Source organism: Oncorhynchus gorbuscha, linkage group LG25 (genome assembly GCF_021184085.1).
Source record: "Oncorhynchus gorbuscha isolate QuinsamMale2020 ecotype Even-year linkage group LG25, OgorEven_v1.0, whole genome shotgun sequence".
Classification (NCBI taxonomy): Eukaryota; Metazoa; Chordata; class Actinopteri; order Salmoniformes; family Salmonidae; genus Oncorhynchus; species Oncorhynchus gorbuscha.
In genome coordinates this window covers 12906300-12927377 of record NC_060197.1, presented here as the reverse complement: position 1 = coordinate 12927377, position 21078 = coordinate 12906300, and the positions used below count along the sequence as shown (strand labels likewise).

The 21078-nt window shown below is 44.1% G+C and overlaps 1 protein-coding gene across 7 annotated transcripts in view; it reads right to left on the bottom strand.

The window, feature by feature from the left end:
• The window catches only part of LOC124014216 (pleckstrin homology domain-containing family A member 5-like), a 164770-nt gene that overhangs the window by 41330 nt on the left and 102362 nt on the right, over positions 1-21078 (bottom strand). For 6 of the 7 annotated variants that reach the window (XR_006834984.1, XM_046328992.1, XM_046328993.1 and 3 more), the window contains exons 4-5: positions 6875-6958; positions 1769-1933 (exon numbers count right to left, since the gene is read on the bottom strand). Coding sequence is in view for 6 of the 7 variants with exons in the window: in XM_046328992.1 (XP_046184948.1) it covers positions 1769-1933; positions 6875-6958 (249 nt within the window). In the remaining variant the exon portion in view is untranslated. The remainder of the gene's footprint in view (positions 1-1768; positions 1934-6874; positions 6959-21078) is intronic. The other variant, XM_046328995.1, reaches the window with a different exon arrangement.

Sequence of the window (21078 nt, the reverse complement as noted above, 5' to 3'; positions counted from 1 at the left end):
TAGACATGTGAATGTAGTGGCAAGGTTACTTCACAGACACACATCGGTTCAGCTTGGTGTGCAAAAACACAAAGGCCAGGCCTCAAATATGATAGCAATGACTGCTGTTCACTTACACACAATGACACAGACATTCTTAACAATACACCGAGTGTACAAAACATTAGGAACACCTTCCTAACACTGCACCTCCTTTCGCATTGCCCATTCACACTCTGAATGGTATACATACACTACACATGTCTAAACTGTCTCAAGGCTTAAAAATCCTTCTTTAACCCGTCTCCTCCCCTGGTCAGTCTATGGTCATGGAAAGAGCAGGCGTTCCTAATGTTTTGTACACTCGGTGTATATCAACATTAAAAACCTATTTATAGTGAATTGCTAGATAGATATGTAGACGTTATTATCTTCAAAGTGGATAATTGTCTTCGCAGCCCATTTCACTGGATCAACCTCCATTGTGGCTTTACGTTCCCTAAATGCTTCAAATTATCCCTCAAATTATGTTGCTGTGGGCTGGTGAACCGCGCGTGACCGTCCAAGCCACACAAATGATCACAAGCTAATTCAAGCATTTGAGAGAGATTGAGGGAATGAGGGATATTAACATATATTAAATGACACTCTTCTCAGCCGAGGCTGAAAAATCTCCAACTCCAACGCTTGTGTCCAATCAAGGCTTCCCAGCATTAAATTGTGTGTGTGCGCATTTCAAGCATTTCCAGGTGCGTCAGAGGCAGGTCCAGTGAATAGGTCTGTGAATTGCGGGGCAATGGATGACATCAGTCCCGATGACATCATCAATAGAACTGAAGAGTGACTCATGCAAATCATGCTTTGATCATACAGTCTATCTATAGGCCATTCACTCTCTTTGTCACTTTTCTCTCTCTCTTTTTTCCCTTTCTATAGATCTCTTTGTTCCTCTCTTGCCCAAATAATGCTTCTCTTTTTCACCCATGTCTTTATCTCTCTCCAGTCATCTGTATGGCTCCACCTTCCCATCCTTCTCCCTCCCACACCCTCTCTGTTGCCGCTGCCGGTAGAAATCCCTAGCAGTAAACTGGTGTATGACCTCTCTGAGAAGTGCTGTCGACCCACACAGCCAGGCTCCTAGATCCTCCCAAATCACACAGCCTCTTCCTCATGATCAATGGCCCCTGTGTGTGTTAGTATGTCAGCAGGGAGGATGAGAGGGGAAGAGGAAGATGAAGGTTACAGAACATGCCTTAGAAGTGAAGCACAAGAAGTATTTCTTAAAGCTGTATTGTAGTTGCGACGTGGTTGTGTTGTGAGATACTGGAGCAGTTTGTTACTGTCCGAAAGACCTGGGCTCAAATAGCATTGGTATGCTTTCTAATACTAGTTTCTGTCTGGAGAATCAAAATGGACAGAGGTAAATGGTAGACCCCATTGCGAGGAACAATTCTATTATTTGATTCAGGCTTGGAGACCGAATGTATTTTACCCGTTGCGATCACACACACATACACAAGCTATAGTAGTTCCATGATGGGAGCTAAGCTTCATTTTATCTATTAAATATACTTAGACAAATTGGATGGCACAAATAAATCGTGCATGTCTTAGCATTAGCAATGCAGAGCAGGATTTCAGGCAATCCAACACACGGCAGACGCTGCATACGGTTAGTGGTAGGACTGACTTAATGAGAGAGACAGAGGCAGGACTTCCAAAGAGACAGATGAAGAGGCTAGGTAGAGCAAAGCATCCATCCAGCCCATAGCTACGTATACTATATTACCTGTTTGATACAGGGTCTGTAATAGGGTCTGTAACCGGGTTGGCCGTAAGAGGGTTGGCCGTAACAGGGTGGACCGTAACAGGGCGGACCGTAACAGGGCGGACCGTAACAGGGCTGACTGTACCAGGATCTGTAACGGGGTGGACAAGCTTTGCAGAAGTCACGCTAGAAAACAAAAAGGGAAGAAAACAAAATTAACTGAATTAAAGAATAATATCAAACAATCTAACCTGAAAATACCAAACACATGATAAAATAATTATATGTAATCATGACATTTAACAAATAAACATTCACATCAAACTTAAATTAAATGATAATTGTAGTCTTCAGGGATGTGCTTAGGCCATAGATTCTATAAATGCTTTTCACTGAATATCCATTGTGAAGAGAACATTACAACTGCATTAATTTATGCCATTTAGCAGACACTTTTATCCAACGCAACTTAGTCATGCGTACACTGTTTTATGTACGGGTGGTCCCGGGAATCGACTTCCTGGTGTTGCAAGCAACGTGCTCTACCAACTGAACTACAGTTCCTCTCTGGCAACTGAGTTAGGAAGGAAGCTTGTATCATTGTAGTGAATGGGTGTATTGATACACCATTCAAGTATAATTAATAACTTCACCAGGCTCAAGTGGATATTCAAAGTCTGCTTTTTAAATCTACCAATAGGTGCCCTTCTTTGCGAGGCATTGGAAAACCTCCCTGGTCTTTGTGCTTGAATCTGCTCGACTGAGGGTCCTTACATATAATTGTATGTGTGGGGTACAGAGATGAGGTAGTCATACAAAATCATGTTACACACTATTATAGTGTATGCAACTTGTGTGACTTGTTAAGCACATTTTTACTAAACTTATTTAGGCTTCCCTTAAAACCAAGGAGTTGAATACTTACTGACTCAAGACATTTCAGCGTTTCATTTGTAAACATAATTTCACTTTGTCATTATGGGTTATTGTGTGTAGGCCACTGACAACAAATCTGAAATGTAATCCATTTTAAATTCAGGCTGTAACACAACAAAATGTAGAAAAGCCAAGGGGTGTGAACAGTTTCTGAAGACACTGTACATGTTGCTTTAATTGATGATGAGTGCAAGGCCTCTCCTTTAGGCCCAGGGTCATTGCAGAGGTGGAGGACATTTGAAATCTAATTCTGAGTGCTGAATAAGTTACGTTGAGTTGAGTTTATTTTTTTACAGGGACAGTGCACATTAATCAACGTTTCAGTAAAAGTGCCGGTTTTAGCCAGCCGGCTAATTTTCAACCGCAGTCCCTGGGCAGGTTATTAAAAACAATAACAATATAGACAATCATTGAGCAGTGAGCACACGCAGAGCAACATAGGACAAGCAAGACATAGCATACAGACAGAGCAACATAGGACAAGCAAGACGTAGCATACAGACAGAGCAACATAGGACAAGCAAGATGTAGCATACAGACAGAGCAACATAGGACAAGCAAGACGTAGCATACAGACAGAAACAAATCTACTGCTTCTTAAACTTTCTTTCAAGTAGAACGATAGCTCTATAATTCACATTTCTATTTGAATTTGGACAGGTCGCCCAAAAAGTGACATATTGCCACTTTAAGACGCTTTAAAGAGCGGAAGACATCTACATTGGGGAAAATATAGGAAACTTGAAAGTATTACAATAAATATGAAAAATGGTGAAAGGGTACAAACTAACGAGCCAAGAAGTTAACTTTTGTATACTTTGTTTGGTCTGGATATTTAGGCCCACACACAACGCTAAGTGACATTTCTGCACTATAAAGTGGAGCTCAGTGGTTTGTGCCCGAGGTCTAAAGAGATTAAAGCAGAGGTTTTTCACACTGCAACTAACTCATTACAGGGTCTGGCTGGACTAGGAGCACTGATCCTATTGAGAAAGAGAGAAAGCAGGAGAGAGAAGAAAGTTGGAGAGAGAGGGAGCGTGTGTGTGGGAGGGACAAAAGGGTGAGACGGCGCACGGGGAGGAGAGTGAAAGAGGGAGAGAAGAACGGTGTAGGTGTATGGGTGAGTCGGAGAGGCAGAGGGGGAATGTGGGCGACATGTGGAAAGAGATGGAGAGAGCGGTAGATAGGGAGAGAGAGGATGTGTGGGTTGAAGAAGTGTCAGCCGGTTATCAATGAGGAGTGCTTCCTTCAGAACACCATTAATCCACGTTACACCCGCTATTACGCCTGTAGGGAAGGTGGAGGTGTGTGAGGGAGAGGTGACATCTCAAGTAGATGACTTTTTATCCCCTATTCGCTTCGAAAACTTTCCTTTTCAGAGATGTATAAAGATGCTTATACTAGAGTTTTGTAAAAGGAGTTTTGACGTGTCAATCACCAGGGAGAACGGTGATAGTGTCGACCAGGATTCAGGGACAGCAGTTCAGTTCGAGGAACATTCTGCGAACACACTTCTTTCAAAATGCAGTGATGGTCATAAAGCAGAGGATGTTATACTCTATTTTATCCCCTTCTATATACAGTATATTAGTTATTTTATCACCTTTTATTTAATCACCGCATTAGTCTCTCATATCCACTGTTAATTTACTATTGTTTTTACCATTTTCATTTAAGTCCATCTTGATTTTTACATTTGCATAGAAATGCTGTGTGTTATCGTTTCTCACCTTTCTAATATTTTATTGGTTAAGCACCTTGAAATGCATTTGCTGTGAGAAAAGTGCCACATAAATGAAGTTTGATTGATTGATAATGCAGTCTTCAGACAGACAGAGAGAGAGAGAGAGAGACTGAGTGACAAGGCCAGCCAATTAACATTGCTTTGTTGTCCGCTCACGGATAGGCCGACGCTCGCTGGATAATCAGGATGTGAAGCTGCGTTTTTCCACTCGGAGGAACGAACACATCATTTGCTTTCTGTTGTTTCAAGTATTCTGCCGTGTCATTCTCACAACCTACAAGGAGTTGAATAGAAAGTGCGTCTTCATTATGAAAAACCAACACATTCCGGCAGTCAAGACTTCGTCAGCCCAAGAACTCTAATGAAGGTGGTGGTGTCGAGTTGGTGTTTAAGATGAAAGAAACATTTTACACAAGTTCAATTTCCCTTATATGACTGATGTAAGAGCCTCTTTCCATTTTCCTTCTCGTGATCGGAGGTGACCCTCTTTCACACAAACCTTTTTGTCTGTCACCAACACACCTCAATCTGTTATATTTGACTTGCTCGCCTCACTTCCAATTAACAGTTAACACACGGAGGAGAATATTTGCATATTCTCCTCAGACACCTCAGTGCGGTGCTAATAAAAAGAGCAGACCCGGGTTCAAATAGTATTTGAATAAATCTAAAATACTTTAGATGGGCTTGATTGAGCTTGCCTGCCGAAATGGAACCAATGGAATGCTCACAAAAGATCAAACCATTTTCACTTGGCACTCCAGTTAGGCTAAAGCAAAAGCTAAAACATTAGAAAGATTTCAAATGGTATTTGAATCCAGGTGTGAGGAGGAGAATGTGATGGAGGGGATAATTGGGACGGGGTGCAGAGCAGAGTGGAGGGGGGTTGTTACTCAACGGCACAGCCAGGAAGGAAGGAACAGACTACAAATCTCCATAACAACCTAATGTTCCATCCAGAAAAATAGGATTCAAACGTGGTCATGACTGCATCTGAGACGGACCATATAATTGCCTAATTTCCCTGTTTTTGAGGTAAAGTGAGGAAATGGCTGCCAAGCTTAAGGAATTTCTCCATCTATCTCTGTGTGTGTCTCTCTGTGTGTGTGTGTGTGTGTGTGTCTCTCTGTGTACGTCTGTCTCTGTGTGCACGAGTCACTATCTCTCTCCGTCACACTCCATTCTCCACTATCACTACGGTGGTGGTTGGTGGTCTTACAAAAACAATATTTAGTCAATATGAAAAAAAGGAAATGGATGAACAACATCTTGTTTCAGTACGACCAAATTGTATATCGTGCAGACTCTGGTTAGCTACCTAGCAGCTACCTAAGACTTAGCTGCCTGCAGGTCAGTTCATTCCTGAGAGACACCATTCTCTGTCTGTTTGGAAGGCTAGAGTAAACAACTCTGGCTTCTCCACACACGCACGTACATGCCCGCACACACACACAAGCTACAAAAGGCAACCGGTATTGACTTTGCTGGAGGACAGCTTGCAGGGGGAGAAGAGAGAGCAGGTTGCATTGGGTAACACTGTCGGTTCAGGTTGAGAATGTCTGGACAGCTCTGACAGGCCTTTGAGCCTGAACTCAGATCTTCACACACACCTCTCTACTCCAACACTCCTCTTCACTGGCTTCTCCTCCCTCCATCCTCTCTCCACCGTGGGTGTTTTGGAACGTGTTTTGTCTGAGAGCCCTTATCAGAACCCGGCAGGAAAGATTGGCGAGGTAGCAACGCTGCCTTCCATTTCCAAATCCTCTCCAAGAGTTCTGCAGCTGTAGCCACGGCACAGTTGAACCAAATACACTCCCGTTTTCCTTCAGATTAAGTGGAGCCGAAGACGGGGAAGGTGAATGGTGAAGTAGCAAACGCTGCCTTCCATTTCAAAAGTCTCTGGTCTCGCTGAACGACAAGCAGTTAAACCCAAACCAAACTCACATTGCCCTGTGATCTCATAACGTCTCTTTAGAAGAAGTCCGACAGACTCCTCAACACCTCCAGGAGCACAATGCACTTTCTAGTCCATAAAAGCCACTCTTCTCACAGCGTCTCAGTCAATTCACAATGGCATAAAAGCTCAACCTGTGAATATATGCTATTGTGAATACATGCTCAACTACTGAATACATCTCATTTACGTAAACACCACACAACCAATTTAGTACATCATTTAATATGTAATATACTGTGACATGATCTGATAGTAACGTGGGCCCTGAAGCATTACTGGAGGACAAAGCTGTGTGTTTGACAAGTTTCATATGAATGTGGTTTAAAAAAAACTCATTGTGACATACATCTTGTGCCATAAAGAATGGACACACGATGCAGGGTTGAGACCAGGTTAGTGTGTGTGCATGTCCATTTGAGGGTATGTCATTCCACTGGCATGTATGTTCCAGTCATCCCACTGCTCAGGGTGTGGGAGAGAAGAGACTTACTGTTCGTTGACGACAAAGATGCAGTTGTCTTGTGAAGGAAGACCAGAGACTGGATGCTTACAGGTCACCTTCCGCTCATTGTGACTGAAGAGAGAGAGAAAGAGAGGGGGAAGAGAGAGAGGGGGCAGGGAGAGAAAGGATAAAGAGTGGGGGGAGAGAGAGAGGGGGCAGGGAGAGAAAGGATAAAGAGAGAGAGGGGGCAGGGAGAGAAAGGATAAAGAGAGGGGGAAGAGAGAAAGGGGTGGACAGGGAGAGAAAGGGATAAAGAGAGGGGGACAGGGAGAGAAAGGGATAAAGAGAGGGGGACAGGGAGAGAAAGGATAAAGAGAGGGGGGAAGAAAGAGAGAGGGGGAAGAGAGAAAGGGGTGGACAGGGAGAGAAATGGATAAAGAGAGGGGGAAGAGAGAGAGGGGGACAGGGAGATAAATTATAAAGAGAGGGGGGAAGAGAGAGGGCACATTAGACCACCAAAATAATACATTGAGTAAACTTAATTAATAACAGCATTGTTAAACATCTTCCTCCACACAACACTAACCATACGACCCATCATCAAGCATATGACCCATTGTCAACCAGCCAATACTAACCATATGACCCATTGTCAACCAGCCAATACTAACCATATGACCCATTGTCAACCAGCCAATACTAACCATATGACCCATTGTCAACCAGCCAATACTAACTATATGACCCATTGTCAACCAGCCAATACTAACCATATAACACATTGTCAATAGTAACTATATGACCCATTGTCAACCAGCCAATACTAACTATATGACCCATTGTCAACCAGCCAATACTAACTATATGACCCATTGCCAACCAGCCAATACTAAACATATGACCCATTGTCAATAGTAACTATATGACCCATTGTCAACCAGCCAATACTAACCATATGACCCATTGTCAACCAGGCAATACTAACTATATGACCCATTGCCAACCAGCCAATACTAACCATATGACCCATTGTCAACCAGCCAATACTAACTATATGACCCATTGTCAACCAGCCAATACTAACCATATGACCCATTGTCAATAGTAACTATATGACCCATTGTCAACCAGCCAATACTAACCATATGACCCATTGTCAAACAGCCAATACTAACTATATGACCCATTGTCAACCCACCAATAGTAACTATATTACCCATTGTCAACCTGCCAATAGTAACTATATTACCCATTGTCAACCAGCCATTTGAGGAGCATTAAGATGAGGGTTAGTGTCCCTCTCCACACTACACAATGTCCTGTTGAATAACAATGAACAGCAGACAATGCCTACACACCTTGAGTGTTGGGTAGTGCTAAACTTCAGCATGGCAGCCGATCTGTTTTCTGACCTGGGTCAAACACTCTTCTACACAGCACCATCTAACATAGTTCTTCCACTGACACTATCCTCTCTTCTCTCGCGTGACAAACCGCTATCCAGCCCAGCCGTGGCTCTTCAACACTGCTGCAGAATACAAATGATCTACCCCTCCCAAGAAGCCCCTAACCACTCCAGTCATATGCCCTAGATCACAAGAGCACAGCTAACAGGCTGTTTCACAGCAAGCGGTGACTTATCTATCAATACAATTACAGCACCACAGCCAGTCAGACAGAGAGACACAGACAGAGAGAGAGACCCCTGTAGCCGGCCCTCTGTAAGACACAAGCAGCTTTTCACGCAGAGTGTAGAGAGGCAGGGGAACGCTTAATGCAGATAAAGACAAAGGAGAACAGAGCTCTCTTTTCTGCTCGCACGCAAAGATGAGCACACACACACACACACACACACACACACACACACTGAGGGTAGGAGGACAAACTGTACAGACAGAAAATAAGGTTGTCTGACGGATTAACCCGAGAGGGTCATGAGACATTGTACACACAGCACAACAGCCCTGTAGGCTTATCTGGACATGGACGGGTATCTGAAAGAGAGAGCGTACTGTATGTTTATCAATTGCTTCTCTCTGGGAGGTAGCAGCGCCCGCATCCCTGCAGGCGTACCAAGTGTCTCAGCTGGGCTGTGGTTAGCTAGGCTTGTGGCTGAAACACCTGGTTTCATTTGTCACTTGCGAAAATACCACTGCAATACCACATACACACACTGGCACTCTCCACTGCTGCAGGGCCTGCTGTAGCTCTTGTGCAATACAACACACTTCAGTTAACTCAACACGGGAGCAAGAGGATAATCTGGCCTGCAGGAGTCACAGATGGAACGCTCCTCTCTCTCTATGGATCTGTATCCTACTAAGGCCATGCCAGGGGTTCTGCTGGGCTAATCTACCCAGTGAAGCAGCAGTGTTAGTGGGCTTGGTCTCTGGACTGTGTCCCTGCTGGAGATGTTCCAGCCCTGCCATCCACGACACAGTCACAGCTGAGCCAGAGAGACATGTCGCCTGTACGGTCTATTATTAACTGCGCTCCACGTCTCCCATCTGTCACATAGAATCACAAAGCACAATCACTCAAAGCCACTACATGACAGGATCTGCTTTTATTCATCACTTCCTGGAGATTACCCAAGTACATGTGTGTGTGTGTGTGAGAGAGAGAGTGTGTGTGTACGTCAAGGTTGCGGAGGCACCACCGGGGGGTCTCAGAAGAGATTCCACTTGGCCCTTTTTTCCCCACTGCGAGTAACACGAAATCAAGATGGCAATGTGGGAAACGATAAACAAAACTCAATGAAAGAGGGAAGATGCATTTCCTCTTTGGTTTTGACATGAAAGTGGGTGGCTGACAATGATCATCAGTCAGAGAATCGAGTGACTGCATTCTCCATTGATCTCCAGTATCAGAGAGCAACATTCATTTCCACTGGTTAAACGGAAAAGGTAATAATGTCTTTCTAGCCTCTGAGGACAACTTATATACACTCACTGTCAGGCACAGTCATGCTAAAAGTAATAACATATCATGAAATTACAACCTGGGGCTTGTCAAAGCAGCAACAGACTTCACAGCCTGTGAGCCAAAACCTGAACATACAGTAGCAATAGTGAAGACATCAACACTATAAAATAACACATATGGAATCATGCAGTAACCAAAAAGTGTTAAATCAAAACATATTTTATATTTGAGATACTTCAAATAGCCACCCTTTTCCTTGATGACAGCTTGGCACACTCGTGGCATTCTCTCAACCAAGCTTCATGAGGTAGTCACCTGGAATGCATTTGAATTATATAATAAATAATAAACAGGTGTGCCTTGTTAAAAGTTAATTTGAGGAATTTCTTTCCTTCATAATGCATTTGGGCCAATCAGTTGGGTGGTATACAGAAGATAGCCCTATTTGATAAAAGACCAATTCCATATTATGGCAAGAACAGCTCCGATAAGCAAAGAGAAACGACAGACCATCATTACTTTAAGACATGAAGGTCAGTCAATAGCGAACATTTCAAGAACTTTGAAAGTTTCTTCAAGTGCAGTCGCAAAAACCATCAAGCGCTATGATGAAACTGGCTCTCATGAGGACCGCCACAGGAAAGGAAAACCCAGAGTTACCTCTGCTGCAAAGGATAAGTTCATTAGAGTTACCAGCCTCAGAAATTGCAGGCCAAATAAATGCTTCAGAGTTCAAGTAACAGACACACCTCAACATCAACTGTTCAGAGGAGACCGTGTGAATCAGGCCTTCAAGGTCAAATTGCTGCAAAGAAACCTCTACTAAAAGACACCAATAAGAAGAAGAGATTTGCTTGGGCCAAGAAACACGAGCAATGGACATTAGACCAATGGAAATCTGTCCTTTGGTCAGATATTTGGTTCCAACCACTGTGTCTTTGAGACACAAAGTAGGTGAACGGATGATCTCCGCAAGCTTGGTTCCAACTGACACTGTCAGTGATGCATTTATAATTCAAGGCACACTTCACAAGCATAGCTACCACAGCATTCTGCAGCAATACGTTATCTCATCTGGTTTGGGCAACAACAAAAAAAAAAAGTAATTTTACTAGGCAAGCCAGTTAAGAACAAATTCTTATTTACAATGACGGCTTAAGAACAGTGGGTTAACTGCCTTGTTCAGGGGCAGAACGAAAGATGTTTACCTTGTCAGCTAGGGAATTCGATCTAGTAACCTTTCGGTTACTGGCCCAACACTAACCACTAGGCTACCTGCCACCCTGATCTGGTTTGGGCTTAGTGGGACAATCATTTGTTTTTCAACAGGACAATGACCCAACACACCTCCAGGCTGTATAAGGGCTATTTGACCAAGAAGGAGTACTGCATCAAATGACCTGGCCTCCACAATCACCTGACCTCAACACAATTGAGATGGTTTGGGATGAGTTGGACCACAGAGTGAAGGAAAAGCAGCCAACAAGTGCTCAGCATGTGGGAACTCCTTCAAGACTGTTGGAAAAGCATTCCAGGTGAAGCTGGAAGAGAGAATGCCAAGAGTGTGCAAAGCTGTCATCAATGCATGGCTATTTTGAAGAATCAAAAATATATTTGGATTTGTTTAACACTTTTTTGGTTAATACATGATTCCATATGTGCCATTGCCTAGTTTTGATGTCATCTCTATTATTCTGTAATGTAGAAAATAGTCAAAATAAAGGAAAACCATTGAATGAGTAGGTGTGTCCAAACTTTTGACTGGTACTACAGTACTGTAGTACCAGTATTTCTACAGGCTGAGGCCGAGAGAGATGACAGTCACCTTGAATTACAGCCATTGCATAAATCTTAAGAGTACCTTTGTGTCCTCTTCACATAACTGATTATCAACAGTGAAGGTATGTTTTACTCATTTTCTGACAATTGCAAGGTGAAACAATAAAAGGGTATGAAGTAGTGAATTCTATTGAATAGCTTTTCTGTTACTCCCCAGAAAGAGGATGATCTATTCTCTTTAACATGTAAGCAACGTTGAGTACAAGGACAGGAGCTGAATTGTAAACAGACGGGGAAATAAATCGGAGAGCAGTGTTTTATGCCAAAGCAGTACGTCGCCGCTTTCTTCTGAAATGTCATCGTTTCTACTCCGGTGTCTATGGTCTGTTGCAGCTCCAGGAAGGTATGTAAGGGTGACAGGTAGACTAGCAGGTAAGAGCGTTGGGCCAGTAACCGAAAAGGTCGCTGGTTCGAATTCCCGAGCCGACTAAGTGAAATATCCCACTCTCCAAGGGTGTCTCAGGGGGAATTGAGATATGCAAACCTCACACTCGAACCACAGTGAAAATATAAGTATCCTCTATTTGACCGTCGAGGTAGGTAGGCAATAAGGAACATAACGGAGAGGATTCCACCACCTGTCAACTGGCTGTCCAACAGGAATCTGGAAAAACTCAAGGGCATTTAATCTCAAAGAACAACTCCTGGCCCTACAAATAACATATGGCTTCAAATGAAAACAGCGTTCAGTAGGGCATACCGTAGAAACGGGTATTGTACAAGTACAGGTACTCGCCCTGTTTCAGAACGTTTCCTTCACAGTAAAATTATGTATGGGGATGTTGTTTGTCGTCACGCTGAAGTCAACCCAGGTCTCAGTACGGCCTTTGATTATTAGTCTTCTCTGTGTTAGGCTAATTGTGCTTGGTAGGAGGGACTCTGAGGGATCGAGAGAAATCATTTGTTTATTGGAAAGCGCTGATGAAAATCAACAAGCACTTCGTCCAACCTCTCCATTCCTCCCTGCCGCCCGCTAACGCGCAGCACAACACTACAAATCACCCTAATTGGCTGTAAACAATTTTTCAAAAGCCGGCCACCAGCGATGATGGAGGGAGATTGGGAGAGAAAACAGAGAGAAAAGATATTCAGACCGGAGAGATAGAAACAGAGAGGGAGAGATACAGACTAAACAGAGAAAGAGAGAAAGATATTCAGACCGGAGAGATAGAAACAGAGAACTAAACAGAGAAAGAGAAAGATATTCAGACCGGAAAAAAACAGAAAAATACAGACTAAACAGAGAAAGAGAAAGATATTCAGACCGGAGAGATAGAAACAGAGAGGGAGAGATACAGACTAAACAGAGAAAGAGCGTGGGAGAAATAATCACCCAAAAACAGAAAAAAGGGAGGAGGAGGTGAGTGGAAGATGAGGAAGGGAGGATGAGGGGGAGAGTGGAGGAGGAAGGGAGGATGAGGGGGAGAGTGGAGGAGGAAGGGAGGATGAGGGGGAGAGTGGAGGAGGAAGGGAGGATGAGAAGAGGGCATGTTGCCAGCGGGAGTCTGCTACTCGTGCTGCTCTCTGATGAGCGCCCCAGTGGGTTGTGGGTAAAGGGAAAGGGGGGGGTACCTAGTCAGTTGTACAACTGAATGCCTTCAACTGAAATGTGTTTTCCGCATTCAACCCAACCCCTCTAACAAGCCCCTGTGTGAGGACACTTTAGCTGAACCCTTCATCTTACAGTACATAAGGCATACACAACACTGTCATAGGGCCTACATAACCCTGACATAAAGTGTCAGGAGCAGGAGGAGCCCCATCAATCTTATGATGACAGCTAATCCATAAGACATCAGAAACATCACAAAACACATTTAAAATGTCAGACCATGTTTGTTCCCGTCTGTATGATTCCCTCTGCTCTAAATGCCAAGTGAAACGTTGCCTTGGTCAAACGGCTGTAACGCAGGCCAGGGCCGGGCCCTTCTAAATGTCTTCATCCACAGTGGATGAATGACAAGCCTTCTGATGTGACCTTGTTGAAATGTGTGAATCCGTCTCGGTGTTCGGTTCTGTACAGGCCCGGCATGGAGAGAACAATGTCTCCATATTCAGACCTGTGTCTCAGTATTCTGCTATTATAAAGGCTGAGGGTCAGTCAACAATTGCTAATCTGCTCCCTGTAGAGCCCCCTGCCATTCACACTGCTCTCTCTGGCACCACTGGGTAACCTTTCAGAAAGGCCACAGAGACAGACCTTCCTCATTTCCCTTGCACTCTCTCCCGATGCGTCTCTCGCTCTCTATTCAACATTCTCTCGCTCTCTCTGCATCCTGCTCTCTCTCAGCATTCAGAATAGCACTCGGACTCACCCATGACATGTATTGTACACCTTTCCTAGGGAGGAGAAAAGCTCTTTAAAAAACGTCAGATACGGCCTCCACTGCACACAACCCAGGCTGCAGCAAACACGCACAACAAAACAACCTCTAACTAATCCACCTACATCACTGTAGAGTTTGGCTTTGGTTGGCAGTATTCTAAACAATAACAAGAAGCACTTCTAATTGCCATCAATCGGACGCCATCTTAATTGTCCTTGCTTTTGTCCTTGTTAGCAGATCTATAAATAAACAGTCCTCCTACAGAAAGCTATCCTCTCTTCTGTTCCTCTGTGTAATTGTGACATCGTCCATGGCAGTATGTACACTACATGACCAAATGTATGTGGACACCTGCTTGTTGAACATCTCGTTCCAAAATCATGGCCATTAATATGGAGTTGGTCCCCCCTTCGCTGCTGTAACAGTCTCCACTCTTCTGGGAAGGCTTTCCACTAGTTGTTGGAACATTGCTGCAGGGACAGCCACAAGAGCATTAATGAGGTCGAGCACTGACGTTGGGCGATTAGGCCTGGCTCACAGTTGGAGTTACAATTAATCTGAATGGTGTTCAATGGGTTTGAGGTCAGCGCACTGTGCAGAACAGTCAAGTTCTTCCACACCGATCACGACAAACCATTTCTGTATGGACCACGCTTTGTGCACAGGGGCATTGTCATGCTGAAACAGGAAAGGGCATTTCCCAAACTTTTGCCACAAAATTGTAAGCACAGAATCATCTAGAATGTCATTGTATGCTGTAGCGTTAATATTTCCCTTCACTGGAACGAAGGGGCCTAGCCCAGAACCATGAAAAACAGCCCAGACCATTATTCCTCCTCCACCAAACTTTACAGTTGGCACTACGCATTCGGGCATGTAGCATTCTCCTTGCATCCACCAAACCCAGATTCATCCATCAGACTACCAGATGGTGAAGTGCGATTCAGCACTCCAGAGAGCGCGTTTCCACTGCACCAGAGTCCAAAGCAGACTGTGGAACACAAATCAAATCTTATTTGTCACATGCGCCGAATACAACAGGTGTAGACCTTACAGTGAAATGCTTACTTACAAGCCCTTAACCAACAACGCTTTGAGAAGTTAAGAAAAATAAGTGAAGTTAAAAAATAATAATAAAAGGGCAGCAGTAAAATAACTATATACAGGGGGTACCGGTACAGAGTCAATGTGGGGGCTATATACAGGGGGTACCGGTACAGAGTCAATGTGGGGGCTATATACAGGGGGTACCGGTACAGAGTCAATGTGGAGGCTATATACAGGGGGTACCGGTACAGAGTCAATGTGGAGGCTATATACAGGGGGTACCGGTACAGAGTCAATTGAGGTAATATGTGTGGGGATACCAGTTAGTCGGGGCAATATGAACATGTAGGCAGAATCAAAGTGACCATGCATAGACAGAAAGCAGCAGCAGCGTAAGAGGCATCTGAGTAGCCCTTTGATTAGATGTTCAGGAGTCTTATGGCTTGAGGGTAGAAGCTGTCAAGAAGCCTTTCAGACAGAGACTTGGCGCTCCGGTACCGTCTACCGTGCTTTGACAATTTCTAGGGCCCTCCTCTGACACCGCCTGGTCCTGGATGGAAGGAAGCTTGGCCCCAGTGATGTACTGGGCAGCACGCACCACCCTCTAGTGCCCCGCAGTCGGAGGCCGAGCAGTTGCCATACCAGACAGTGATGCAACCAGTTGGTCTCTATGGTGCAGCTGTAGAACCTTTTGAGGATCTGAGGACCCCTGCCAAATCTTTTCAGTCTCCTGAGGGAGAATACATTTTGTCGTGCCCTCTTCACAAATGCTTTTTTGTGCTTGGACCTTGACAGTTTGTTGGTGAATTGGACACCAAGGAACTTGAAGCTCTCAACTTGCTCCACCACAGCCCTGTCAATGAGAATGGGGGCGTGCTCGGTCCTCCAATTAATGTAGTCCACATTCAACTCCTTTGTTTTGATCACGTGGAGGGAGAGGTTGCTATCCTGGCACCACACGGCTGTCTCGTTGTCAGTGATCAGGCCTACCACTGTTGTGTCATCGTCAAATTTAATGATGGTGTTGGAGTCGTGCCTGGCCGTGCAGTCATGAGTGAACAGGAAGTACAGGAGGGGACTGGGCACCCTTACCTACCCTTACCACCTGGGGGTGCCAGTAAGTTCAGGATCCAGTTGCAGAGGTAGGTGTTTAGTCCCACGGTCCTTAGCTTAGTGATGAGCTTTGAGGGCACCATGGTGTTAAACGCTGAGCTGTAGTCAATGAACAGCATTCTCACATAGGTGTTCCTTTTGTCCAGGTGTGAAAGGGCAGTGTGGAGTGCAATAGAGATTGCATCATTTGTGGATCTGTTGGGGTGGTATGCACATTTCTTATACGCTTCCAGGTTAGAGTCCTGCTCCTTGAAAGCAGCAGCGCTACCCTTTAGCAACAGGTGTGGCTAAAATAGCCAAATCCACAAATTTGAAGGGGTGTCCACACACTATATATACAAAAGTATCTGTTAATGAGCCAACCCACTGTGCTGTGATGAGGTTTGGTGACAGTCTCTCCAACACAGAGAAGCCTTCTTTTAGACAAGTCCGTAACTGAAAACTCCGACAAGCACTTCAATTAAATGACAACTAGACATTGATGTAAGAATGACATCCCACTGCCGTTACTCGAGAATGCCATACTCTACCACCATTGACTGAAAAGCTTATCAAGGGACAAAACACCTTGTATCATTTGAACTGAACATGAAGTGCACTAAAACAGCTAAGCTATTACATACAGCAGCAGGGAGCACCTACGGTACAACAACAAGATCCAGGGCGAGCTACGCTAAGGCAGATAGCTAATACAAAGCTGATTCCCACTAGCTGCACTCCACATCACCGACAACATGTTAAAACTCATGTCTTGAGAAGGGGAACAAGAACAAATATCCTTTGTTGCTCAATCAAAAAGTAATTCCTGCAAATAAAAGTCAGATTTAGGTTACCTGTTCCGGATGTCATAAGGTGAACGCACCAATTTGTAAGTCGCTCTGGATAAGAGCGTCTGCTAAATGACTTAAATGTAAATGTAATGTAATGTTAAGAGAGAGCTCGGGCTGATAATACGGTACGTCGTGTGACAAGCCCAGGGCCAATGTTTACATACAGAATACATACCAGCTAATTTGATATAGGTTGCATCCCAAATGCCACTTATTCCCTATATAGTGCACTAGTTCTGACCAGAGCCCTGTATGGCAGTACTTTGACAAGTAAAATGAGACGGTGATGAAATGCAAAATGGTTGAGAGGTGGAATTGAGCTACAGTGGCTGTACAGGTGCTGAAAGGGAGGCACAGTGAGACCCAACCCGTCGGTCAGGGGTAGAGGATGTCGGCTTCAATACCCTAATGACATATCTAGAACCAGACTACAAGATGCCATGTCGAGAAGAAAAAAAACGTGACGGCCCTGGTGGAGAAATTGTACACTGATTGCGCTTCAAGTACAAAGCGCGAGTTGTCAAACACCATTAGTGGTCTTAACAGATTGTTGGACATCTTTGAACACGCTGTTACACATCACTGAAACGAGCCCTCACGTTGATGGGAAGGGGGCCATGAAGTCCCATGTACTGACAACTGAGAACATGGAGGAGAGTCACACAAAAGAGAACCTAGAACGGCATTAATACCATTGTTATTGAGTGGGTGGAGAACAGCAGTAAGGTGAGTGCAGTCTGGTAGGTAGGCAGGACTCCGGTAGATTGAACTGCATTGCCCCCTAGCGGTCATACTCATGATGAATTCACGTAATTTTTTCGTTTAAACTTTTTTTTTTTTAAATTGGCATAACATTTTTTGTATTTTTTTTTTACATTCGTTACATCCCTAGTCTCCTGTGACAGTATGACAGACTTAAATTCTGGCCAGTGTACCAGCATGCAGCATTTGGTTCTGGGTTCCAGATTAGATATGACATATCAACAAGGTGGCATTTAAAATAACATACATGACAATCTCCTTTAGCCTTTTCTAATCTGCAAATAACAGTTTGCTATACCCCATCCATACGAATAGATGATAATTATGATTACACTCAACCCATAGCCTAGCTACTGTAGGGTACTGCAGCAGCATATGGACTCAGATTCACCTCAGAGAGCAGAAAATAACACAGTTACATATTAATTCATGCAGTCAGGAAAACAGCACTGCTCAAACTGACTCAAACAAGTCAAACTGCTGAGGTATTTCATCCTAAGGGCTCCTCTCCTGAGTGTGTTGCCAATAGTAACCCTGGCAGATGGCTGATGTTCATGTAGTTCTACGGCGGGGGGAATGAAATGCCAGGCTGTGAATGGTTCAGAACAACCTTATTTGATTTCCATGTCTAGATAGAAGGACAGTTCAAAAGAAGAGGGGAAAATAACAGATATGAAAAACAGATGGCAGAAATATGAGGTCTGGATTGGGCCAGAGGGGGCGAGGGACTTCAGTCAGGGTCACCATGGAGAAAGGAGAATTAGAGTGCCACATGTTGCCCTCTGTCAGTCAGTCAGTCCATCCATCCATGGTCTTGTCAACCACTTTCAGTGTCTCCAATGGCACCTTGGTCCCTAATATAGTGTACTACTTTTGATCAGAACAGAAATAAACATGTTTGTGGCAAAAGTTGTGCACTTACATGTAAAAGTGTGCCTGCCAGCTGGCTCCTCTTGTCCTTGGGATGAAGATGCTATGAGTCTTAGAGGGCTCTCATTTCTCAGACTTCTTCTCTTAAATTGGTAAAGTTGAGCTATCGGGCATTAAATTAGGCGAACACATCCATTAGTCCCAGTCTCTGTTTTAATCAGAAAACTATAGACCAGAAAGACAACTATAAGGGCATTTAGTTCTGAGCTATACTGTACATTGTATTCTTTTTCATTTGGTCTGGTTGGTTTCACATTGCCAAATGTAAAACAAAATGCCTAAACAAAACCATGTGTTCATGAAAGTAATTTGTTAATTGGAGAAAAATACTCATGTTAAATCCATTTATGATGACCAAGAAGCATAACTTGGGTCCCAATCATCATATTACATTGGCTTTGGTGTTCCAACAACATGCGGGAGTAAACAATAGCGCAACAGCCACTTTAACTGCGGTGTGAATAGACTACATTTAGCTTGTATCCCCGGTATAGACCCAGCCTAATCTGCGCTCTTAAATGCACTGCTACTCACAGAATGTTTTGAGATATCAAGTTATGGTACTGTGTGCATTTCACCAAATGCTCCCAGTCCAATAAACTGCATGCCTCTGATTATTTTCCTGTGTTTGGTTCGGACTGCGTTCTCACCTGCAGCGAACCGCGCCATGGTAAAAATGAAATCGGACCGATACCACCCTTTTTGAGTGAACCACGGTGTGTTGTTCAGTGTGCTCCCGAGTGCAGATAGCGTGTCCACAACAGTCCAAACAAGCTCTAAACCAATCTGGTATGAAAGCCCCCTAAAAGTCTACCTCCCTTTAATGAAAATGATATGCCCACACACACAGAAAACGTCGGAACTCAAAGTAATTACGTGTATCCCCAAAAGGACACTGGCATAGTGAGACTGATAGCTGCTTAAGAGTCTAGCCTAATTCCAAGTGGTAGAAACAAAAACTCCCTAATTAATAGAGCAAAAAAAACTCTGACAGAGGAGTTTAAAGGAGTAGGGAGACCCATCAACATGGACTCGGAGAGCTGACCAATGAGGTGCATGGAGCTGGCTGAAGGAAATAACATGGTCCCTGTGGCATCCCGGAACCACAGCTCGTTAATACAACTTTAATCTAATTCACAACGGGACGCTGGGAACAGCCGGACACCTTTAACGACTTTCTACTGTACACCACAGGAAAGAGAGGGATAACATGGTTCCAGAATGAGAAAGAGTAACACCAATTTGAAGGACAGAAAGAGAGAGACTTCTAGAGAACGACAGATAGAGACGAGAGGAGAACAGGAGAGGCTGAGTGACATCAGCTGTAGGATACAGTAAGCAAATTGAGCTGAATGCATGACACTAAATGCAACAACATCAAAACAATAACTAATTTACAGACTGCATTTACAGTTTCAATTTAACCCTGCCTTGTAAGCCTCATTGTAAGCTGTCTTAAGCCTACTGTCCTATAGGCATGGCTACACAACGCAGCAACGAACAGAGCACAGAATCACAACAAATGGTCGAGTCCCCTTATATGGAAAAAGCACCAGTACTATTTTGAGCAGCGCATCCCGTGTGTACTTAATAAAATATGCATAAGGTATGAAACCGCGTGGGCTACAGTGAACTGTAGCCTGTCATACCAACAAGGCATCACAGAACCGCACGCGTAAAATAGCAATGCCATTATTTCAATAGCCTATATAATAAACAGAATCATATCTAAGCATGACTAAATCATCTCCAAATTGTGTTTACTTACGAGAGGACGCCTGCGGTGGAAAAGCCAGTAAAACTGGTGAAGTAAAAGCAGTCTTTCCAGATGCGGACTGGGTGAGAGCAGCCCACTTCAGTGACCGCTCACTCACTGGCGCGCTGTTAAATGCGCGCGCTCCCACTCGCCTGCTCTGTTAAATGCGCGCGCTCCCACTCGCCTGCTCTGTTAAATGCGCGCGCTCCCACTCGCCTGCTCTGTTAAATGCGCGCCGCCGACCGAGCTGGAATACATCTGCCGTGCTGTGCGCTTATGACTTTAAAACCTGATTTATTCGTGCATTACATTGCGTTTCAGAGTTGACTCGTTCGAATAGGATGCCGTTTGGTTTGCAGTGCTTTTCAAAGCAGATGTGTCATCACGTGTGCGTGACCGCGGGTGGCGTGCAAAATACAGCACACACACGAGTTAACAGGCTCCTCTCAAAGTAAACTATAGGCCTAATCATTTACAGCTATATGAACATTACATGGGAACAAAATCACATCTAGTGCCGGTGTCTACAGAGGTCACATAATAAGGGAAGCCTACAGCCTGCTCCAAAGCTAGGTATATATAGATATATAATTGAATTAATGCTGGGAAGTTCCTCTCCAAATCTAGGCCTATATCATTAACTTAATGCTTGATGTTCCTCTAGACTCCCTTTCAACATGTATTTATACCAGGCTATGATACATGGTAGTAGAACAGTACACA